The sequence below is a fragment of the Alternaria novae-zelandiae genome, assembly GCF_023758075.1.
Source record: "Alternaria novae-zelandiae strain BMP 2774 chromosome Unknown scaffold_2, whole genome shotgun sequence".
In the NCBI taxonomy this organism is placed as follows: domain Eukaryota; kingdom Fungi; phylum Ascomycota; class Dothideomycetes; order Pleosporales; family Pleosporaceae; genus Alternaria; species Alternaria novae-zelandiae.
In genome coordinates, this window is record NW_026056962.1 from 1,247,771 (window position 1) to 1,267,517 (window position 19,747).

At 53.0% G+C, this 19,747-nt stretch overlaps 6 protein-coding genes across 6 annotated transcripts; 3 read left to right on the forward strand and 3 right to left on the reverse strand.

Annotated features, from left to right (window-relative positions):
- Nucleotides 1-1,212: 1,212 nt before the first annotated feature.
- Nucleotides 1,213-3,978, forward strand: J4E88_001428 (uncharacterized protein; the record flags this gene model as incomplete). The annotated part of the gene is made up of 1 exon (XM_049395097.1): nt 1,213-3,978. The coding sequence occupies one exon, from the start codon at nt 1,213-1,215 to the stop codon at nt 3,976-3,978; it is 2,766 nt and encodes a 921-aa protein (XP_049258961.1).
- Nucleotides 3,979-5,218: 1,240 nt separating this feature from the next.
- On the reverse strand, nt 5,219-9,177 carry J4E88_001429 (uncharacterized protein; the record flags this gene model as incomplete). The annotated part of the gene is made up of 2 exons (XM_049395098.1): nt 5,219-7,327; nt 7,378-9,177. 2 exons carry the CDS (start codon nt 9,175-9,177, stop codon nt 5,219-5,221), a joined length of 3,909 nt encoding a protein of 1,302 aa, XP_049258962.1.
- A 1,329-nt stretch (nt 9,178-10,506) lies between these two features.
- Nucleotides 10,507-11,164, reverse strand: J4E88_001430 (uncharacterized protein; the record flags this gene model as incomplete). The annotated part of the gene is made up of 2 exons (XM_049395099.1): nt 10,507-10,861; nt 10,917-11,164. 2 exons carry the CDS (start codon nt 11,162-11,164, stop codon nt 10,507-10,509), a joined length of 603 nt encoding a protein of 200 aa, XP_049258963.1.
- Nucleotides 11,165-11,528: 364 nt separating this feature from the next.
- Nucleotides 11,529-12,029, forward strand: J4E88_001431 (uncharacterized protein; the record flags this gene model as incomplete). Its single annotated transcript, XM_049395100.1, has 2 exons — nt 11,529-11,771; nt 11,907-12,029. 2 exons carry the CDS (start codon nt 11,529-11,531, stop codon nt 12,027-12,029), a joined length of 366 nt encoding a protein of 121 aa, XP_049258964.1.
- Nucleotides 12,030-13,300: 1,271 nt separating this feature from the next.
- Nucleotides 13,301-14,239, reverse strand: J4E88_001432 (uncharacterized protein; the record flags this gene model as incomplete). Its single annotated transcript, XM_049395101.1, has 2 exons — nt 13,301-13,734; nt 13,792-14,239. The coding sequence occupies 2 exons, from the start codon at nt 14,237-14,239 to the stop codon at nt 13,301-13,303; spliced, it is 882 nt and encodes a 293-aa protein (XP_049258965.1).
- A 1,357-nt stretch (nt 14,240-15,596) lies between these two features.
- Nucleotides 15,597-19,669, forward strand: J4E88_001433 (uncharacterized protein; the record flags this gene model as incomplete). Its single annotated transcript, XM_049395102.1, has 12 exons — nt 15,597-15,614; nt 15,667-15,736; nt 15,783-15,840; nt 15,894-16,011; nt 16,074-17,110; nt 18,450-18,519; nt 18,572-18,607; nt 18,667-18,799; nt 18,851-18,949; nt 19,003-19,059; nt 19,107-19,551; nt 19,603-19,669. 12 exons carry the CDS (start codon nt 15,597-15,599, stop codon nt 19,667-19,669), a joined length of 2,208 nt encoding a protein of 735 aa, XP_049258966.1.
- Between the last annotated feature and the right edge of the window lie 78 nt (nt 19,670-19,747).

Here is a 19,747-nt window from a genome sequence, read left to right on the forward strand (position 1 = left end):
CGGTGGATGCTGAACCGCGAGATCCTGACATACATAACAAGCGGCCGTATGAACAGCTTGCGGGAACTCGCAGTGTCCATCGACTACAAAGACTGGGTATGTTGCGCCTCATTACAATTTCAAGAAATGTGACTGACGTCTGTACAGCATCACTTCCTCCAACGTCTCCCGTACATCCCTCATATTCGCTCCCTGTATATCCCTTATATCGCCGATCACGCCCATGGCAGTAATATCGATCCACGCGAACTCGCATACCAGATACTCGATATTGTGCACTTGCGACCGGAGATAGAGCTCTGCTACATGGGCCTATCTACCAAGTGCTTTGAGATTCTGGAAAATCGACCATCAAATTATGACCTACGACACGATGGCATGCATGCCGATGGTAGTGGATCTGCATACGCTACACATGATCCGATGTTATCCGACGACGAGAGCGAAGCTACGGAAGACGAAGACGACGATGACATGGACGATGGCGCTATGCCGCCCGGTGGTGATGAGACCGAGAGCGAAGCAAGTGACGATGTCGACGTTGAGAGCGACGATGAATCGTTTGTGCAGGACTCGCAAAAAGGTCCAAAGTTACGTGTTCGAGAGATACTCTTCTACGAGGAACGAGTTGAGGCGTTTAGGAGGCGGCACGGCGTGCTGAGGCCTTGATGTAATGTGACTGATACGACGGGCATGGTGTTCTATAGTATTACTGCAGCATTTTCTGTACGCATGGGACGGAGCTTGGAATGGGACGGTGCAGGAGGCGTACATGGTAGATATCCTTGATACTTTTTCCATCAGGTATGTAGTCTCAAGACCTAAGCTCTCGTATTGCACAATGTCGAATCATGACTCGATGTATTTGCAGGCAATATAGTACTAGACATTGAGAAACATCATCATTTGACCAAGATGTGCGCACAACGGTGAAGGTCAAATGCTTTTCGTCATACTTTGACATGGCGGCTACCCCACGTGAATACGCGTTGGAGCTGGCCCGAGCTTGATGGGCGGTGGTCGCGACCGCTGCTGCGCGAACAAACAGACAACAATCCCCAAGACCCGACGATGAGCAGACTTGTAGCAGCAGCACACCCGTCGTTAGATGGCACATCGATCGCACGTCCATGAAGTCTCTCATATTACCACGTACACGAACACAAGCCCAAACAATCGCATAGTGGGGCCTCCGTCGCACCTCCGTCCGCCATGGACCATTCCACCCTGGTCTTCGCGTCCGTCTTTCCAGTCCTCTCCTTCTCGCACAGCACACCGACGCCGATTGCGACACCAGATTTGGGGCATACAGCGCCTGGGACCTCGTTCGGTAGCCCGTACGCTCTGAGGAACGCCGAGAGCCGAACACCAGCGCAAGCACATGGGCAGGGACAGCACAGGGCAGTCAAGCGCAACATAGCATGGAGTTGCGCGACGCGATTCCTGAGTTTGCCAAAAGACATCAACTTCGCGCCTAGGACACAGAAGAACAGGGAGATTGAGGAAGCCCTCGACTTTCTCTTGAATGGAGAAGGCAAGAGCGACGATGAGAAGGAGGAGACTCTGGTCGAATGGTACACAAACGAGTGCAGGCTGCACTTTGCGAACCATGTCCGACCCGGTCTAGAAGAGTTGTGGGGGGATGAAGTTGAGCTCCAGCGAGCCTGGGAGATTCTCGATGAAACGCAGCGTATCCTCGAGCAGGTGCAGAACGTATACCTCCAGCCCTTCACCGACCACCTACTGCCTCTCTTACAGCAGAACGCCAGTAACGCGACCCTTCGACCGAGCAGACCTACACAGATCGCCGACTCAGATACTGCGAGTGCAGCAGATTGGAAGTTTCGCCGGAATATACAGGCTGTCTTTGCGCATTGTCTGCCGCTGCAGCGATATGGGAAGACGTTGAGCTATGTCTTGTACGACGCTGGATGTCGCTTGTTCCGCATTTATACCCGACACGATGGCATGCAGCCGAGTGCTTCGCCCGAGAAGACGCAGGAGTGCAGAAAGCGAATGATCACCTTGCTACAAAGCCTAGAGCGCGTTGGACTCGGTGGTGGCAGTGCGCAGGAGGCCTTCGCACACGCCATGAACAAGCTGCTCGACTCTTTCATCACAAGCCACTACTTGAAGGTAGACTGGTATTCCAAGAAGTCAGTTGTGCCGCAGTTGAGACTGTGGATTCAGGATGGCTTCTGTCCACTCGTCGAATTGGTACTAGAATGTCTGCGGTGCGAGCAGAGTAGCATTCTGCCGACCGAATTGGCTTCATGGCAAGAGATGGCTCTAGCTAGGCTTGGTCGGGCGAGAGTTGACAACTTGTTCGATTTTGTCATACACTGGGATAAAAGTATGGGCGCCATCCTGGACATCAAAGAGTATCTGCGGGTTTCAAACGCGAAGCAACATCTCACCTCGAGCTTTTCTCAGCAAATAGCGAGACGCCTGTTACATCCTGGAGCTACCACGACTTATATACTGAACGTCTACATCTCCATCATTCGCTCCTTCCACGAGCTTGAGCCTAAGGGAGTGCTGCTTGAGCGTGTAGCTAGACCAATCAGACGGTACCTGAAGGAGCGAGAAGACACAGCGCGCATCATAATATCAAGTCTGCTCACTGACCTGACCGACGAAACTGGTAGTAAATTCTCATCTAACAGCGAGCTCTCGTACGAGATTGCCAGCGAGATGGTGAAGCCGTTTGCAAACTACGGGCAAGATACTGATGAGGAACTCAACTGGAACGACATGAATTGGCAGCCTCTACCACAAGACGCCTCACCAGACTACAAAAAGTCAAAAGTTGAAGACGTGATATGGTTCCTCTTAACACTCTGGGAGCGAGAGGACTTTATCAACGAGCTGAAGAACATATATGGTGATCACTTGCTTAGATGTCAAGATCCAGAATATGAGAAAGAGATTCGACTGTTGGAGCTCATCAAAGTCCGCTTGGGTGACGACAAGCTACAAGCTTGCGAGGTCATGTTACGAGATGTCTTGGAATCGAAGCGTATCAACGGCACCATCCGCACAACAATCAGCGTACCAGCAGCGACATCACTTGTTACGCCAGACCACCGTAGCAGAGAGCCTCAGACACCAGACGGCCGACAGCCACGCACACCACAACCTCGGAGACCTGGACGTTCGACTCGAAATATCACTCCTTCTGCATCCAACGCTGCAACACCTCCTGGCCCTACGCTTAACGCACAGATCCTATCATCGTTCTTCTGGCCACAACTTCGCGACGACACTTTCCGCGTACCCGCACAGATCGATGCGTTGCAAAAAGAGTACGAGTCGCGTTTCGAGCGTATCAAAGGCATGCGTAAATTGCGATGGATGAATGCCTTGGGCGACGGCTCTATAACCCTCACCTTCGATGACCGCACAGAGGACTTCGACCACCTCACACCCTGGCAAGTCAGTGTAATCTACGCCTTCCAATCTCAACCCGATGAGGAAGCAAAACACTCAGACAAGGGCGGCGAAGGCATCACACGCACTGTATCTCAGCTAGAAGAGATGCTAGAAATGGACGAGAGCCTCGTCACCCAAGCCCTCGCTTTCTGGGTTGGAAAGTCTGTGCTCCGCTTCCATGCCCCATCTACCTACTCTATCATCGAGTCTCTCCCCAAACCGACTTCTACAACTGGTGCTCACGATGCCGATGCAGCGGCTGCAGCAGAAGAACTAGCTACCATCCAAGCCAACGCCACCAACAACACTGTCAAGTCTCAGAGTGAGATGCTGTATGAGAAGAAGGATGTCTACACGGCTTTCATATTGGGCATGATGGCAAATCAGGGTAACATGAATGCGGGCCGCATCACCATGATGATGCGTATGATGGTTCAAGGAGGATTCCCATTCGGAGCCGAAGAAGTGAAGCAGCTATTAGGCGATTTGGAAGCAGATGGCAAGGTCGTGGCAATGGGCGGAGATGTCTGGGGTATCAGGAAATAGACTATCTCCGGTACGCTTGTGACATCCTCACAGAGATCTACGTAGAATCCTACCCATGCCGTCTTGTTCAGCGTCAAATGCCGGTCGTTCGGTCATTGCACAATTTCCGCCTCACCGCCTCAACTACTCCCTCCATCTCACATCACACACAATCTTGACGTTGCCCACAAGTAGCACAACCCATCCTTCGTCGCCCCACCCGCCTATCTCCGTTTCCCAGCAGATCTCCCCGTACAACGTGGAACCAACAGACCGCCTAAGAAAACCCCTCTAGTATCACAGAGATCTACGGGTAAAATCGTAGATGAGACTGTACGACTGCTACACAGACTTCCGATCCTCACTACTCACCACAAATTACACATTACACACACACACACACACACACACACCGCCCATGACACAAACAGATGCCAGCGGTGTCTGTCTTGTCTGCCAACATGCCATGATGCGTCGTCGTGTAACCAAACCAGTAATCTGCGCCTCTTGCAACGCCCGTGGCGTCGCAGACGCAGAAAATCGTACGGTACGCCGTGCAGCCACTCCGAAACAAATCGGGCCATGACGATGCCCAGGTGATAATGAAATGTTGTGATTACTCAACGCAAACGCACGATTGTGACATGATCGGATGATTCTGGGAGCCCTGGCAATTCCACGTGTCGTGTGCCACAAAATGGGGAAGGTGCTGCTGCTGCGGGTGCAAGGTCCCCTGTCTACTCCTACCTGGGGTGTGTCCGGCTAAAAACGCCTTTGGGCTTGCCGCGTGCCTTCCGCCATAGAGAATGGCATGAGATGACATGGTGTGAGGGACGACGCGGATGCGGGTACGAGGCGCAGTATATGTATGCAGGTTGCGGTGGAAGTTTGCAGTTTGGAAGGTGCATTAGCTTGTATACACGGCCTGCGGCTTCGGGTCGATAAGCGATGCAGGCGCTTCTTTCTGTCTGGGTGTTCTTTTCTCTTGTCGTTGTTTTTACGCGTTTTGGCCGCCCTTGCAGAATCGAACATGCATGTTGGATCACATTCTTCGGCCCTGTTTGATGCACGGTCGGTGGAGGGAGGAAATCGTAGTCGGAATGTGGAGGAGCATTGATAATAACTATTATGTGGGGGGCACGCTCATGTTGATCTGCGTTTGAATTCAGATTTTGGGTATTTGTAAAAGCAACTTGAATCATTGGCATTTGCATGAAGGACGTTTTAGGGCCACCATTGAGGCCCGCACGGACGCTTCCGTTTACTCAATGACGAGCAACCTTTCCGTAACATCCAGAGCACCTTCAAAGTTACCGGTGATAGCATAGATGCTCTGCATCGCAAAGGCGGCATCCGTGCCGAAGTCCTCATACCCCCAATTCTCATCCTGGCACTGATCTTCTGCCTCCTGTCTGACCTTGTCACTAAGCGCGCAACACCTTTCATACGCCGGAAGCGCCTGCGCGACAAGACCCAGCCCATGCCACATCCTCCCGACGTTGAACTCCGCCTCTTGCTGGTGGATAGCATGAGAGCTTTTGGAGCGCATGTCATAGTATCTGTAGACGAACGACAGACCCTGTTGGATCTGGTACTGTCGGTTCTCAGACAGTCGTTTCATCGCATGTTGAATGTACGCCACGCCAATACTCAGATTCAATACCGGATCTTCAGGTGTGATGGCAAAGGCGCGGAAGTAGTAGTTGAGTGCAGCCATGTAGCTTCCACCGCACATCAAGACATGTCCATATAATGCAAACAGCGCGGGATCGTGGTCTTTGACCTTATCTACGTCTTCGACGTTGATGTTGTTCCTGAATCCTCCTTTGCTGTCCTTTGTGTCGCGGAAGTTATATGCAACGCGCTGTGCTGGGGTCAGAAGCGCGTAGTCCATAGTCTTGATGTAGCGCATGAGCACTTTGTACGCCGGTCCTGTTGCAAATCCCTCCGGGAAGGAACATAGACGGTTGACAGCGCCATAGAGGCGGAAGAGGTCGGTACCGAATGGATATTCTTTGAGGAGCCAGCGTGTTGCTACAGACGCTTGGCGCGAGTTGTCCGCTGCGAGGGCGCATGTGAGGCGACATAGCTGTAATTGTTGGTGGTATTTTTGGTTGCGATGGAAGACATTGGCCTGAGTGGCGATGTCGAGCGTAGCGAAACATTGCTCTTCATCTCCTTCGCTGGCAAGCAGAATAGCATAGCGACCAAATGCATCACACCATTTGTCAAAATGAATGCCCCAGAAATCAGATGGAGCCGAATCTGGTCGCTCGCGTAGCTCAGGATCTGTCTCTCCGTCTTCAACGTTGTTTGCTACCACGGCAAGTACCATCAGCGAAGACTCTTTCCAGAGATCGCCACCTGTGACGCGACGGAAGTAAGTCATGAGATCTTCCTTCCGGTTTGAGTAGAACAGATCGAATGTGGAGAACTCTTCGATGAGCTCCCGGGTAATGGACAGAACTTCATGTATAGCATCCTCGTCCCCGTCCTCTGCCATTTCCCATATCTCCTCCAGTCGCTTGAAACTGGAAACGATCTCCCGGTGCTGAGCTCGGGCGGCTTTGAGGTCTTCGGCGTGATCTGTCGCCAGTTTCTGGAGCTTATGGCGAAACAGTCTGTTATTGATCGCTCGATACGGCACGTCGGTACCTTCAAGTGTAGTTCGTTTCGGTTCAGTATCGGGAACTGTGTCGGCGTCTTCATCACGTACATCAAGGAACGCCTGAACCTTGGGTGCCTTGGCTCTCTTCGTTCGGAAGAAACCCTTCTTGGGGCGTTCGGTCGGGGCAATGAGTGCGGGAAGTTCCACATTGCCGTTCTCGTTTGCAGAATCCTCCTCTTCACCTGTCTGACCTGTTGCTTTCTGCATCCTTTTCCTATTCCTTCTGACCGTGCTTTTCCGAACTCCATATCGACCACGAGCTTGCCTTCGCTGGTTGTAGTAGTACACTCTGAGCTCATCGTATGCCTCAAACCCGAGCGCTTTGAGCTTGTGGCCGTACTTGTCGCGATAGATGGTCTCAGCGCGCTGCCCAGCTTCTTGCCACATGCCTTGATCTTCAAAAAACTTCGCAAGGACAGCGAGATCGTCATAGTTCTCAGCCGGCCATTTCTTCAGGATTGGAATCACCTCTGCCGCCCTCTCGGTCCTCTCTAGGTTCTTGAAGCATGTGTGCAGGCCAATGTAACTTTGTAGGTTGAACTCATTCGAATTTTTGTCGAATAAGGGCTCGTAAAATCGCAGCGCGTGTTCGTCATGGCCGGTGGCATGAAGAGCGTCGCCAATGATACGAAATAGGTCTTCGTAGTCCCAAATCAGAGCATCAGCGTCATGGTTATCTGGCTCCAACATCTCAAGGTGACGCTATATCGTAGTTAGTAATGCCTAGCTTTCGACGCAGTCATTCGACTTACCATCGCTTCTTCAAAGTCATCCTTGCTCCTGCGTAAGCGAAACAGGCCTAGCTTCACCCTGATCTCCAATGGCAGGGTTGAGCCATAGGCGGCATCCTGCGATGCTCGGACGAATTGGGGCACAGTAACGCGTCTTGGCTCATCTTCGACATCGAACTCGCGATCGTCTTTCAGATCGTCCCAGAATGTCTCGGAACGCCTACCCTGCTTCCACCGGGCAAGCTCTTTGAGTCGCTTGACACCAACGCCATAGCTACCAGCTCGATCTAAAAGATCGAGATAAATATTGATCAGCTCCCAATCGAGTTCGTTCTCGACTGGATCCCGATCAGGCTGTGTAAAAACGTCAATGGCCTCCTCGAAGCTGTTCAGCAGCTTATTAAGGTGTATCCTAGTCTGTTTCGGAGAGGCAGTACCCATCATTGCCATGATCTTCAATACACTGACATCCGGATCCTCTCCTTGCTCCTTGAGTGTTTTGAGCATCTTGAGACCGAGTGCGACGCACTTTGATGAGCGGCCTAACTGCGCCTCAATTTCAAGCTTGCGACTTCGAGCTTCATAGTCGTTGTTGAGCAGAATAATCTCATTCAGACACGGAAGAATGGCAGCCGATTTGTTCTCGTCTGTAAACTGGGGATGCTTCTCTGGATCCAATCGTTCTATGCGCTCGATGATATACTGCCAAAGACCAGGATCACGTTTAGTTGGCGCACCAGCCAGGAGTACAGCCAATGAATCCTCCTCTCGACCCATCTCGGTGTAGATCTCGGATGCAATGTTGTACGCATCGAAGATCTCGGGATTGAGTTGAATGGCTTGCTGGGCAAATGCAAGGGCAGCTTCGTAGTCCTTTTCGATGAACTTGGCGTTGGCCTGCTTCTGCAGTGCTTTCCATTCTGCACCCGGGTCGGCAACGGCTCGAGGGCCTCTGGGTCCCTTTTCTCTTCCGGGCTTGCCTCGCTTCTTTTTCCGAGGCGTCGGTCTGGCACCATTATTGCCCCCTCTGCCGCCACGGCCCCTAGTCGAAGGACGTCCTCGTTTTCCACTACCTCGCCCTCTGGTGCTAGACGCTGGTATGATACTGGCGGTGATTGGAGTCTTGAGTGTGCCTCTGCCTCTACCCTTTCCTCTCTTGTACTTTGTCCGCTCTTCAGTATCCTCAAACTCGACGCCTAGCTCCATTTCGTCTGGATCGCCTTCATCTTCCTGTGCATCTTCCGATTCGTAGTCTGCGTCTACTTCTGAATCATCTTTGTTCTCGATCCGTTGTAGTTCCTCCTCTTCCTCCATCGTCAGCCGAAAGTCATCTTGATCGGAATCCGAACTATCAAAGTCGCGGTCATATCGCGAATCACGAAATCTGGTCGCGTTGGTATACTCATCATCGTCCTCTTGCCCCGGGTTGGCTGGGATGAATCCTTCAAAGACTGCAGGTCCACTGGTAGCATAGGCTCTATTGAACGGATCCTGGAACCCTCCACTAGTGAAAGGCGGAGGCTCCTCTTCCTCCAAATCCTCTACAGCGCTGAGTGGGATGAGAGGTATGAAAGGACTCCGGGCTGGCGGCTGATGGTGAAGTGAAGGCTGGAATGGAGGCGGATGTGGGTATACCTCTTGAGGAGGAAATACGGCGTTTGGTGGGAAATGTACGGGGTATTGTTGTCTGCCATGCTGCGCAGGTGGTTGCATCAAGCTTGGCGCAGCCTCTCCAAAAGTACCTGCAACGGGTAAGAAGCGTCTATTATCCGGTGGCTGTCCTGGCGGCCACTGCCCGTAGTATCCATTATTGGGGTTCATTGTGTGCTTGATCGTATCGTACCTGCGTTAGCCCATACGTGTTAGTGAGTGATCATTGTGGTGTATGCACCGAGAAAATGGTGGTGATGTCGAAAGCTTCGAGACAGGGATTGTGACTGTTGCAAAGGCTGGTGCACGTGCTTCGCGCTAGAGCTTCACGCGTCTCGCGCGTTCCGATTCGAGGCTCACCAGGAACTGGTGTCTCTACCCAAACAACTTGTTAAGCTCTCATACGAACCTCCTGATGGTAGTTTTCTTATCGCGCAAGTCCAGCTATAAGGGTATCGTGTGGTGACAGAGAACGTCAACGATCTAGGCCCAGCGCGAGGAAATTACTAGGCGGTGTCAACGCTACTAGCCTGCTGCTTGGGCAGCCCGAGCCGTTCTCCCGGCAGCTAGCTTAGTAGGTGGCAGTTCTTTATAAACGTTTCAGCCAATATGCTCCCGTATTTATATAGAACAGGATCCAATTCTTCTCAATCTAGGAAGGGTCTGCCGGTGCACTTTCAGAACTCGCTACCGTAATTACCCTCTTGGACGGGTTCAGCACCTGCGCCAACTCATATTGAAGCATTTACTCCAAAACACCATACACCTTACCGCATCTTCTTCCTCCTTCGCAGGAACCATGTTACTAAGACACTTCTTTTACAATCTGTCGCTGTGCCTGACCGTTCCCGCTCTCAGCATACCAAAGCATGACACTCAGCTACCTCTCCTCCAAGAACACGAACTTAACCAATCGCAAAGTACCGACGTCGTCTTAGCATTCAAGGAAAGTGGAAGCAATGAGGTGCATCAGGTTAAAATACCATTACGAACGAGGGTCTACCCAGGTATGTCACATGTACCAGGCTTCAATCCGACCGTTGCTGACAGCCTGACTAGGTAAAGTCTTACCGGATCGACCAAGCGTTGTACAAGTGATGGAAGCCACCGAACAAGGCCGGTCAGTATCACGCGCAAGACTGGAAAGAATTATATGCAGAGTCACGCCGAATATCAGCACCGAGGAAAGAGAAGCATTAGATGTCAGTATGGAACCAAAGGCATTACCATGGTTTGCAGTAAGAGATGGAGTTGTCGAGTTCGAAAGCAGTGGCTCCAGATGGTTTCTCGCAGGTAGAGAAATAGAAAGTTACGAGTGTCGATGACACTATGGTGCGTCCGAAATTAAAGAAATGGGAAAGTAGAAGACGAATCTTAATGTAATATGCTCCATGCTTTCTAAGGGTATAATGTGATGGCTCTCAACAGCCTCCTTCCACTCACATGCATGTATCCAAGTGAACCCAACCCAAACGCCAATTATGCAGGTCTGGAATCTGATCAGACATTATTATCCCCCTCATTCATCCCCACCATCTCGTATTCACCAGCTCCGTCTCTCCCTCTGCCCCTCCCTCGCCCTCTAGATTCTCCACCTTCGTCCTCTGTAGCTGGTTGTGATCGCGCAGGCGGCTTGCTACCGAAATTGATTGGCTTCAGTTCGCGCCACTGGCATGCCCACACGCCCAGCGAAGTCATGATGGTCGCGCTGCATATCTGGAGGGCCCACCAGAACATGTGGGTGGGTATCGCGTGCGTATATAGGGAGGTGACGATCAGGTGGATAAAGTGGACAGTCAGGGCGAAGTCGAGAACGAGTTTTGAGCGCGCGATAAGGAGAAGTATGAAGATGGCACTGCCGCGTGTTAGACCATGGTATGACTGATTATCCAGCGCGTTGGAATGCTTACCAAGTGAGACTATTCAGCACCCAGACCAGACCCAGCGTCCATCCGATTGTCGTATCGCCGCGTAGACTTTGCCAACTGAATAGGAGATCGGTGCTGACCTCCTTGCCCGCTACCAGCGCGGTGAAGAGGATGAGGACGCCGGCGCATGCATAGTAGGCAGCCTGTAGGAGTACAATCTGCGTGAGGATGCGGGTTGGGGACAGATCCGCAAGTGCGCCGGGTCGTGGAGGGCGGCGTCGGCGTGGCATCAATACGCGGGCGATGCGCTATAACCCGAGCATAAGGGGAGTTGTCGATTTGGCTGGTTGTAGTTGCAAGGTTGCGGGTTGATTCATGGGTTCCCTAACGGTTCGGCGAAACGTGGACAGCCAGCGCCGATGTCATAGCTTAGGGTCTGCCAAGCACGAATTCGACATCGTTGCGCTCTCCAACGTCTATCGACGACAACCCTATCAACTCTACAAATCCGACTTCCAGACTTACACTACCGACGTACGTTGTTACTCCGATTCGGTCTACCTGCGAATAGCCCACCTTGCGACTGACACCCGCGCCAGTTTCGACCGTCGCCTCCACCTCCGCATCTCCTCCGCAAGCTCGAAAATCGCCGCCATGGGTTGGTTCGGCTCAAGCTCCAAGGACGACTCGGGCGTCAAGAAGACAGAAGGCGGTGCATTCGAGTCGCCATCGCGATCCAACCGGAAACAATGTTACGCTGCACGCGACGCTTTCTTCGAATGTCTCGACAAGAACAACGTCCTGGATAGCATAAATACAAAGTCTGGTAGGGACAAGGCGGCCAGCTTCTGCTCGTCATTTGATCAAGAGTTTGAGAAGAACTGTGCACACAGCTGGGTACGTCAAATCTCGCAATTGCCAGCAGCGTACTTCCATGCCCGTGACAGAAACGGCGACTATGGCGCTACACAGGCTTCCTGGACTACAGATTGGACAAGGAATATACCCGAATACTAGGCTAACATTCTCTAGGTCGAATACTTCAAGAAGCAACGAGTCGTAAACTACCAAAGAGAACAGACGATCAAGAAGATCGAGATGCAAGGTGGAGAAATCACTGCCCCGCAACTACCACTGCCAGGCCAGAACAGATAGATGGAGGATGGCTGAACAGCCCTAATAATGCCGCTCATGACCAATGTACAATATGTATACTACTCTCAAAGCGCTCCCAAAAAGCGTTTGCAGCTATCACGCAGCTCGGCTTCCCTGCCGTTCTAGACTTCTCACACGATGGGGCATAGCACCCACACACTCTCTATGCACTCAAATGCAAGGCATCGCGTTTACCTTAGACCCTCAGATCAAATGGAAGTGCATGAACCTCCCACCCTCAGCGCGCGGTCCTGTAGCCCGGCCCAAATATCCAACACACTACCTTACTCGAACTGTGACTAGACTCGCATAATGTCGTCACCGGAGCTTGGGAACGCTCACCGATGTAGCCTAGCCATAGAGTGTCGAGCCGCGCCTGTCAAGTGTACTCCTTGCATGATGGGTTCGTCGCATAGACGCAAGGACGAATCGGGGATCAGCGGTGTTTAGCTTGTCAATGCAGGCCTAGGAGTAGGCGCGGGAGTTGTTTCCATGCAGCATCGTAGCGTGAGTTCTGTAGGTCAGGCCGCGTCTTGGCCCTGGTGCCAAGGGCGGTGACCTTTTGTTGGTCACCATACCTCCAGGGGCATGTGGCATGTGGCTGTCTGTCGGCAGTTTCCTTTTGCCCGAGTCTTTGTTGCTGACAGCCTGACAGCGGTAACTCTACTGTTGAGGGGGAACATGGAAGTCTTCAACTCTGTTTGGCAACCCCTCATCAGCACGAAAGCCTAATCAGAGTAATCATCGGAATCAACATGCGCATCGGAATCAACCTTCCAGAGCCCGGAATCCTACACGCACCAAAACAGCAAAGTGCAAGGAGCATGACAAATGTCTTGCCGCAGGACAGCATGTTACCCAATATTGTTGATTAATACTGATTGGCTACTAAGACGTGCAGGTTTTAGCCGCAGAATCGAGCGGCAGTAGCAGCAGCGCGCCACCTGGTTCGACTCGTCGGGTCGGCGAGATCTGAGCTTTTTCTCGGTTATCTATGCATACAGAAGACCCCCACCCCACCATTTCCATGACTTCATCCGGGTCAAGTGGCTTATTTTACCCCTCCATCGGGTTGGTGCGTCGCCGAAGGATCCTGCCTCCGTGTGTACGTGTGTGCGTGTGTGTGTGTGTGCGTTTCGGTTCGTGTGCTTTTGTTCGTAGGCTTCGTGATCATGTCCCATGCTACCCAAAAGCTACCCAATGCTGATCCGAAGATTTTGTTACTGAGGTCCGTTTGCTTACATCCTCGATGCCGTCGTAGTGGCAGTTGGTCACCACTTTGTCGGCCAAATAGTCGCAGGGTCGAACTCGCGCCTAAAAATCTCCACATCGGACGCGCACCCTTTGCTCGGCGACCCAACCATACTACTGTCGATGGCAAACACGACATCCTGGAATGCGCCATGGAACTCCTCCTCTTCGAAGAGTAGTTTCCTCCACATTCGGGCTACCTCCTGTGCCGGGTTTCGGAATATAGGCCCTAGTCCAAAAGCGCCCAATACCAAGTTCCTGTGCCCGCAGTAGGAAGCGATTCGCAGTACTGCCCGCATTTTCTCCTTCATGAGCTCCTTCTCTTGTGCAAACGAATACTTGCAGCCGCTCTCGTCAAGCTTGGGGCGCCGCACGGGTGCAACGGATATCACAGGTAAGGACGCTATGTCTGTGAAAGTTGCATAGTCTTGATCTGGGCCTGCTCGGAAAACAACTGCGGCCCGTTAGTGACTTGTGCCTCGTGACGATCGTTACTAGCATGCCAACGTACAGACTTCAGGGGAGTAGATGCCGCCTGTCTGTGGTATTGGGTAATAGTTTTCTTCTCGGCCCAATTGCGCGTTCCAGGGCATTGTCAGGGCATGCACGAGGTTGCTTCTCCGCGCGAAGCATTCCTCTGGTGCCATGAGCCCAGATTCCCAGTCACCTCCAGCGCGCTTCTCGTTTGCTACGTTGATCACTGGTATCCGCTTGCACTCTGGGTCTGCGTTGACAGCACTTTGGTACCAGCCCAAAGCGTAGTTCACGGGGTCGCCTTCCATGACTGCTACTCTCGTGCGTTGTGATGATCGCTTGTCCACGTTGATCCTTATTTGCGAGGAGTCTGGGTACAGGTATGAGGTTTTGGAGTCTCGGATGTAATGCTTCCAGATATGCGGCATCCATACGCGTTTTGCTTCGGCTGCTATTTCTGACGGCTTTGGTCTTGATGGCGGCATGGTAGTAAAGTACTGTGAGGGGGTTCCTGTAGACTGCTTGTGTGAATGGACGTATGATGAAGGTGTAGTTGACTGCAGTGTGGAACAGCGTGAGAGGAACGAGGGTTGACAGTAGCGAAAGCGAGTCTGTGACCCAACGGGCGAGAGGGTAGTATATCACTTGAGCAGCTACTCAAGGGCGTGTGATAACGCAGCTAAATAATGGTTCCAGATGGACCCCGGAGACTAAGCTGGCGTATTTCCACTGCGCCAGCTACCAAAACGGTAGTCCACTGCGGGAATCAAGCCTTCCCCTGTGCATGCAGTCATCGCGGGTAGCATCTACACCAGCCGTAGCGCAGACCTGCAGGAAAGATGGAGCCATGAGTCGTGTGCCCGAGCAGTCTAGGGAAGACACAGATGTCGAATGGCCGGTAGCAGCCGCGCCTTGTGATTGCAAAAGTTCATCCTGGTCCTGGGGGCCATGCCGTGCACCCACATAGCTGCCAGGCACCTCAAGCCACCAAGTGCCGTGTCGGGTTCCTAGGGAGCAGGGATGTGTGGCTGGATCGATCGTCCAGGCCTTGAAGCGATCTGCATATCGTTAAAAGCGGTTTAGAAAGATCTGGCGGCGTTGAGCAAGCCGATGATGACAGCTGCTAACCAAGATCCTGCACGATATAGCGTCGCAGTAATAGCGTCGGCACTAAGATCCGGATGCAGGGTAATGGTACTCTGCTGGAATGCATGGCGTTCTACGAGGCGTCTTCCTCACCGCCAGCGGAGGTGGCACGAAAACGTCCATCTAGCGAGCATTTCCGCCACTTTGATGACGGGTCCTTGCCTGGAAGTATCCTGGCACACGGTAAAGGTTGTACAAACGGCCGTCGAGCTTGGTGGGGCGTGGCGTTTGTGTCTTGGTGTGCTTACTGGTGGTGGAGGGGAGGAGGAAGCTGACCCACCCAATGATGGTCAAGGGAACGACCAAGAAGAACACCAAGACCACAGGCTCCTAAGGCCATCGGCGCTATGCTCATGGGCCTCAAATCTCGTGAAAGGACATGGTCGGTCCTTGCAGCACATGATGTTTCAGCCATGGCTGAAGTGTTACAGTCGAGATCAACGAGCCACAGGAACGGCACGGGCGAGGCCTTCGCGATCCTAGCGTGGGGTCCAAGCGTCCTTCGTTTTTTTCCAAGGTTTCGCAGACATCAACCCGCACGTGTGATAGAGAGTGCTGTTTCTACGCTACACCGCGCAGCTCCTGGCCGATCGAAATTTGCCGACGCGTAAATGAATTGGCTCCTGCCTGTTCGGAGGAGCGTTGTCCGTCCCCAGCACTTACTCCGAAACCGGGGAACCGCTCTACCTTGCGCACATGCACTTTCACTATGCCGTCCCCGCTGCAGTTCCACCTTCTGTCCAAACACTATTGCTGAGCTGCTAAGGCCAACTCAATCGGCCAGTTCGTCTCAGCAGAGTGCACAGGACAACGAGGCACTAACGATAAACGGCTATGTACGGACGGTGCGCAAGCAAAAACGCATCGCATTCGCTGCTATAGGCGACGGCTCGACTTTGCAAACAGTCCAGGCCGTCCTGCCTCCTCAACTAGCAGAAGGGTCAGTAGCTTCCTTCATGATAATCTGTAAGTACTGACATGCTGTGCTATCAGACTCTCCACGGGCACTGCAGTGACAGTCACGGGAAAGTGGACACCCTCACCAGGCCAAGGCCAATCCCATGAACTTCAAGTCAACCATGTGCGGATACTGGGGGAGAACGACGCCACAGTAAGTCAATATGAGTGAGCGTCGGAGTCTTGCCCGATGTCTGATCTGAATCTTAATTCCAGACCTACCCAATTCAGAAGAAATACCAAACGCCCGAATTTTTGCGCACACTCCCACATCTCCGAAGTCGACTACCAGTTAACTCGCTTCTCCTGCGGCTGAGATCGCTAGTCACTGCACAAGTGACCAACTACTTTGCGGAACATGACTTCATTCAGTGCCATCCACCAATCATCACCTCCTCCGATTGCGAGGGCGCAGGAGAGGTGTTCACTGTGGCGCCTGGAGCACCATCTTCAGCAGACAAAAGCTCTTCAAATCAGGATAAAAAGCAAGAAGACATGTTTTTCGGTTCCCCCAAGTATTTGACGGTCTCCAGTCAGCTTCACCTAGAGGCTTTAGCCCAGTCAGTAAACAAGGTCTGGGCCTTGTCTCCAACATTCCGAGCCGAGAAGAGTGATACAGCCCGTCATCTTAGCGAGTTCTACATGCTGGAAGCAGAATTAGCTTTCACAGAGGATGTGAATGTCGTCATGGATGTTGTGGAAAATATGCTGCGTTCCGTTGCGTTGAAACTACAAGAGTCGGTTGTAGGTCAAGAGCTTCTCGAGGCACGAGCACGAGACCAGGACCAAGAGAGCACATCCGTGTCGCACACTGTCCTCGCACAACGGTGGCAAGGGCTGGCAGCGGGGCCATGGCCTCGAACCACCTATGCGGCCGCAATACAGCACCTTAAAGACGCAGTGGCTCAGGGCAAGGCGGATTTCGAGTATGCACCTGGTCATGAAGATGGTCTCCAGACCGAGCACGAACGATTCTTGGCTGAGAGCTTGGGACGCGGTGGACCCGTATTCATCACTGACTACCCACGTAACATCAAGCCTTTTTACATGGCGCCGTCAAATGACCCGACAGCTGACAATCCGGCCACCTCGACCGTCGCATGCTTCGATCTGCTTGTACCTGAGATCTGTGAACTGGTTGGGGGCTCCATGCGTGAACATCGACTAGCAGAACTCTTGCAATCCATGGACGAACACGGTCTTCAACAAGCACCGGATAGCACTACCGACGCATCAGACGGCTCCCTGCAGTGGTATGTGGATCTCCGCCGATACGGCAGTGTACCGCATGGAGGCTTTGGTCTAGGGTTCGATCGACTCCTGTGCTACCTCGCTGGTGTATCTAACATCAGGGACGTGGTCAGCTTTCCCCGGTGGTACAAGCGGTGCGAGTGTTGATGCGCAAACAAGATATAAGGACCTCCGGTATCCCGGATCACGGCATCGCCAGCGGGTCACGGACGTGGCATCTCGTAACGTGGCATGGCAGAGGGGCTGGATAGCATTGCTTGTTGCAGCACATGAAGACCGCGCGTTCATTGTACTTGTACGATCAGCTGCCGGCTGTACGATAGCTGCTCATTCTGCTCGAATCTGGATGGGATAGCCTCGGACCAAGGCACCGTGAGCTATCTACGAGAAATGGCTCCGGATGTCCAAACTTCCGTGTGTAGACTTGCCCTATTATTCAGCTTGCAAGGCGGCGTGGAGACGAAAGTTCGCCGGTTGTCCATTTGTTATCAAACACTGTGCTCAGTGCACCTAGCGAGCTTTGCAGGTGAAGCTCGGGCATGCACTATGCAACCATCCCAAGATCGGACATTATTCAGCATGCGAGTCTGGATGCGCTAATCAAGACTTGCCGACTTTGCGGGGTATCGTGAGCAAATTCAAGCTTTGCGAACAACGTGTAGACGAGTGGCAGCGGACCAGACGTGTGTGGCGGGCTCGAGGTGCGGGCGGAGATGATCAGATAAGATATACCAAGCACCTTCCCCCTCCCACATCCGAGGCACCTTGGCCGAGTCTAGCTATCGCGTTGATGATGTACTTGATCTCCGCGGGCACCTGTCACCGATTTACGGGGCATTTGGGTAGGGCGTCGCGAAAATGTGCCGTGCGTCATGGCAAACAGCCTCAGGATGAAAACTTCGCTGGCAGAACAAGTGGCATGCGCATGCGCAGGTTTGCCATGGAAGCTCCGGCATCGCTGGTGGAGGCATGGGTACGTAAAGGGCAGATAGCAGCGACTCAGCGAGAGTACCTAGTCGCGGGCGGAATTTAGGTCTGACGTCTCGGCGTTCGGCTGAAGTCATCTCGCGCTTCCGTTAGTTGCAAACAAAAGTAACAACTTCAATTTCAGACCATTGCCCACTCACCACAGTCGCCCCTCTGCATCGACGCGCGGAGGCTCTACGTCCACCCAAAAAACAAAAACCCTCTCAAGTCGCAAAGCTGGAATCCGCGGCGCCAGTAGCCGGCCGACTTATGGCCCCCAATGATCGGCCATCAGTTCCTATCGAAGAAGAACACGAGTACAGCTCCATTGCACCGCCGCACATGAGAGACACCCGTCGCTGACCTGCGCGCCAGTTATGAAGCGCTCCCGCCCAACTTCTCCCTCACCGCCAACATGCTTGCGGGCGCATTCGCAGGTGTTGCGGTACGTCTCCGAGGTCGCCGCCGTGTATATATCCCGACTGACCCGACGATAGGAACACTCGGTGATGTACCCCGTCGACTTGCTCAAGGTACGTAGCTTCCCACCAAGCTCTCCATGCACTGCCGACAGCGCGCTGACTCCGGACAGACCCGCATGCAGATCGTCAACCCGTCGCCGAGCGCCATGTACAGCGGTATCTCGAACGCCATGGTCACTATATCTAGAGCGGAGGGCTTCTGGTCACTGTGGAGGGGACTGTCGAGCGTGGTAATGGGCGCAGGTGGGTAGTGTCAGGCGAGCAAGACCGGCAAGGAGAACTGACAGCATGCAGGTCCCGCGCACGCTGTCTACTTTGCATCGTACGAAGCTACGAAGCACGCCCTCGGAGGCAACGAGGGAGAAAGCCACGAGCACCACCCCCTCGCGGCAGGTGCGCAATACCACGACCACGCCAATGCGGGAGCAGCTACTGACCATCAACAGCTGCTAGCGGTGCTGCGGCCACCATCTCCAGTGATGCGCTGATGAATCCCTTTGACGGTAAGACGCGCACCACGACCTCGCTCCGCGCCTACTGAATCTCGCAGTCATAAAACAACGCATGCAAATGCACGGTTCCGTCTACAAGTCCGTCCCTCAATGCGCCCGAGAGGTTCTCCGCACTGAGGGCGTGGGCGCATTCTACGTCTCATACCCCACTACACTGTGTATGACGGTGCCGTTCACCGCACTCCAATTCATGGCCTACGAATCGATGTCCAAGGTCATGAACCCGACCGGCCGCTACGACCCCTATACGCACTGCTTCGCCGGAGGTATCGCCGGAGGATTTGCAGCGGGGCTCACAACTCCCCTCGATGTCATCAAGACGCTATTACAAACACGCGGCAATGCTCGAGACGCAGAATTGAAGAATGTCTCCGGCCTAATCCAGGCAGCTAAGATCATCCATCAAAGGGAAGGATACAGGGGATACTTCCGTGGTCTGAAACCTCGAATCATCACCACCATGCCAAGCACGGCAATTTGCTGGTAAGTTTTGAGCTTGGACACCGCAACCATTATTGATCTGACATTGCATAGGTCCGCATACGAGATGGCCAAGGCTTTCTTCATTCGGAGGAGCACCAACTCATCCACGGCCATATAACAGAGAGACGACTATTTGACTGATCTTTTTTTGAACCATTACGAGAGCCCTCTGATTCCGCGATATGCGCATTACCCA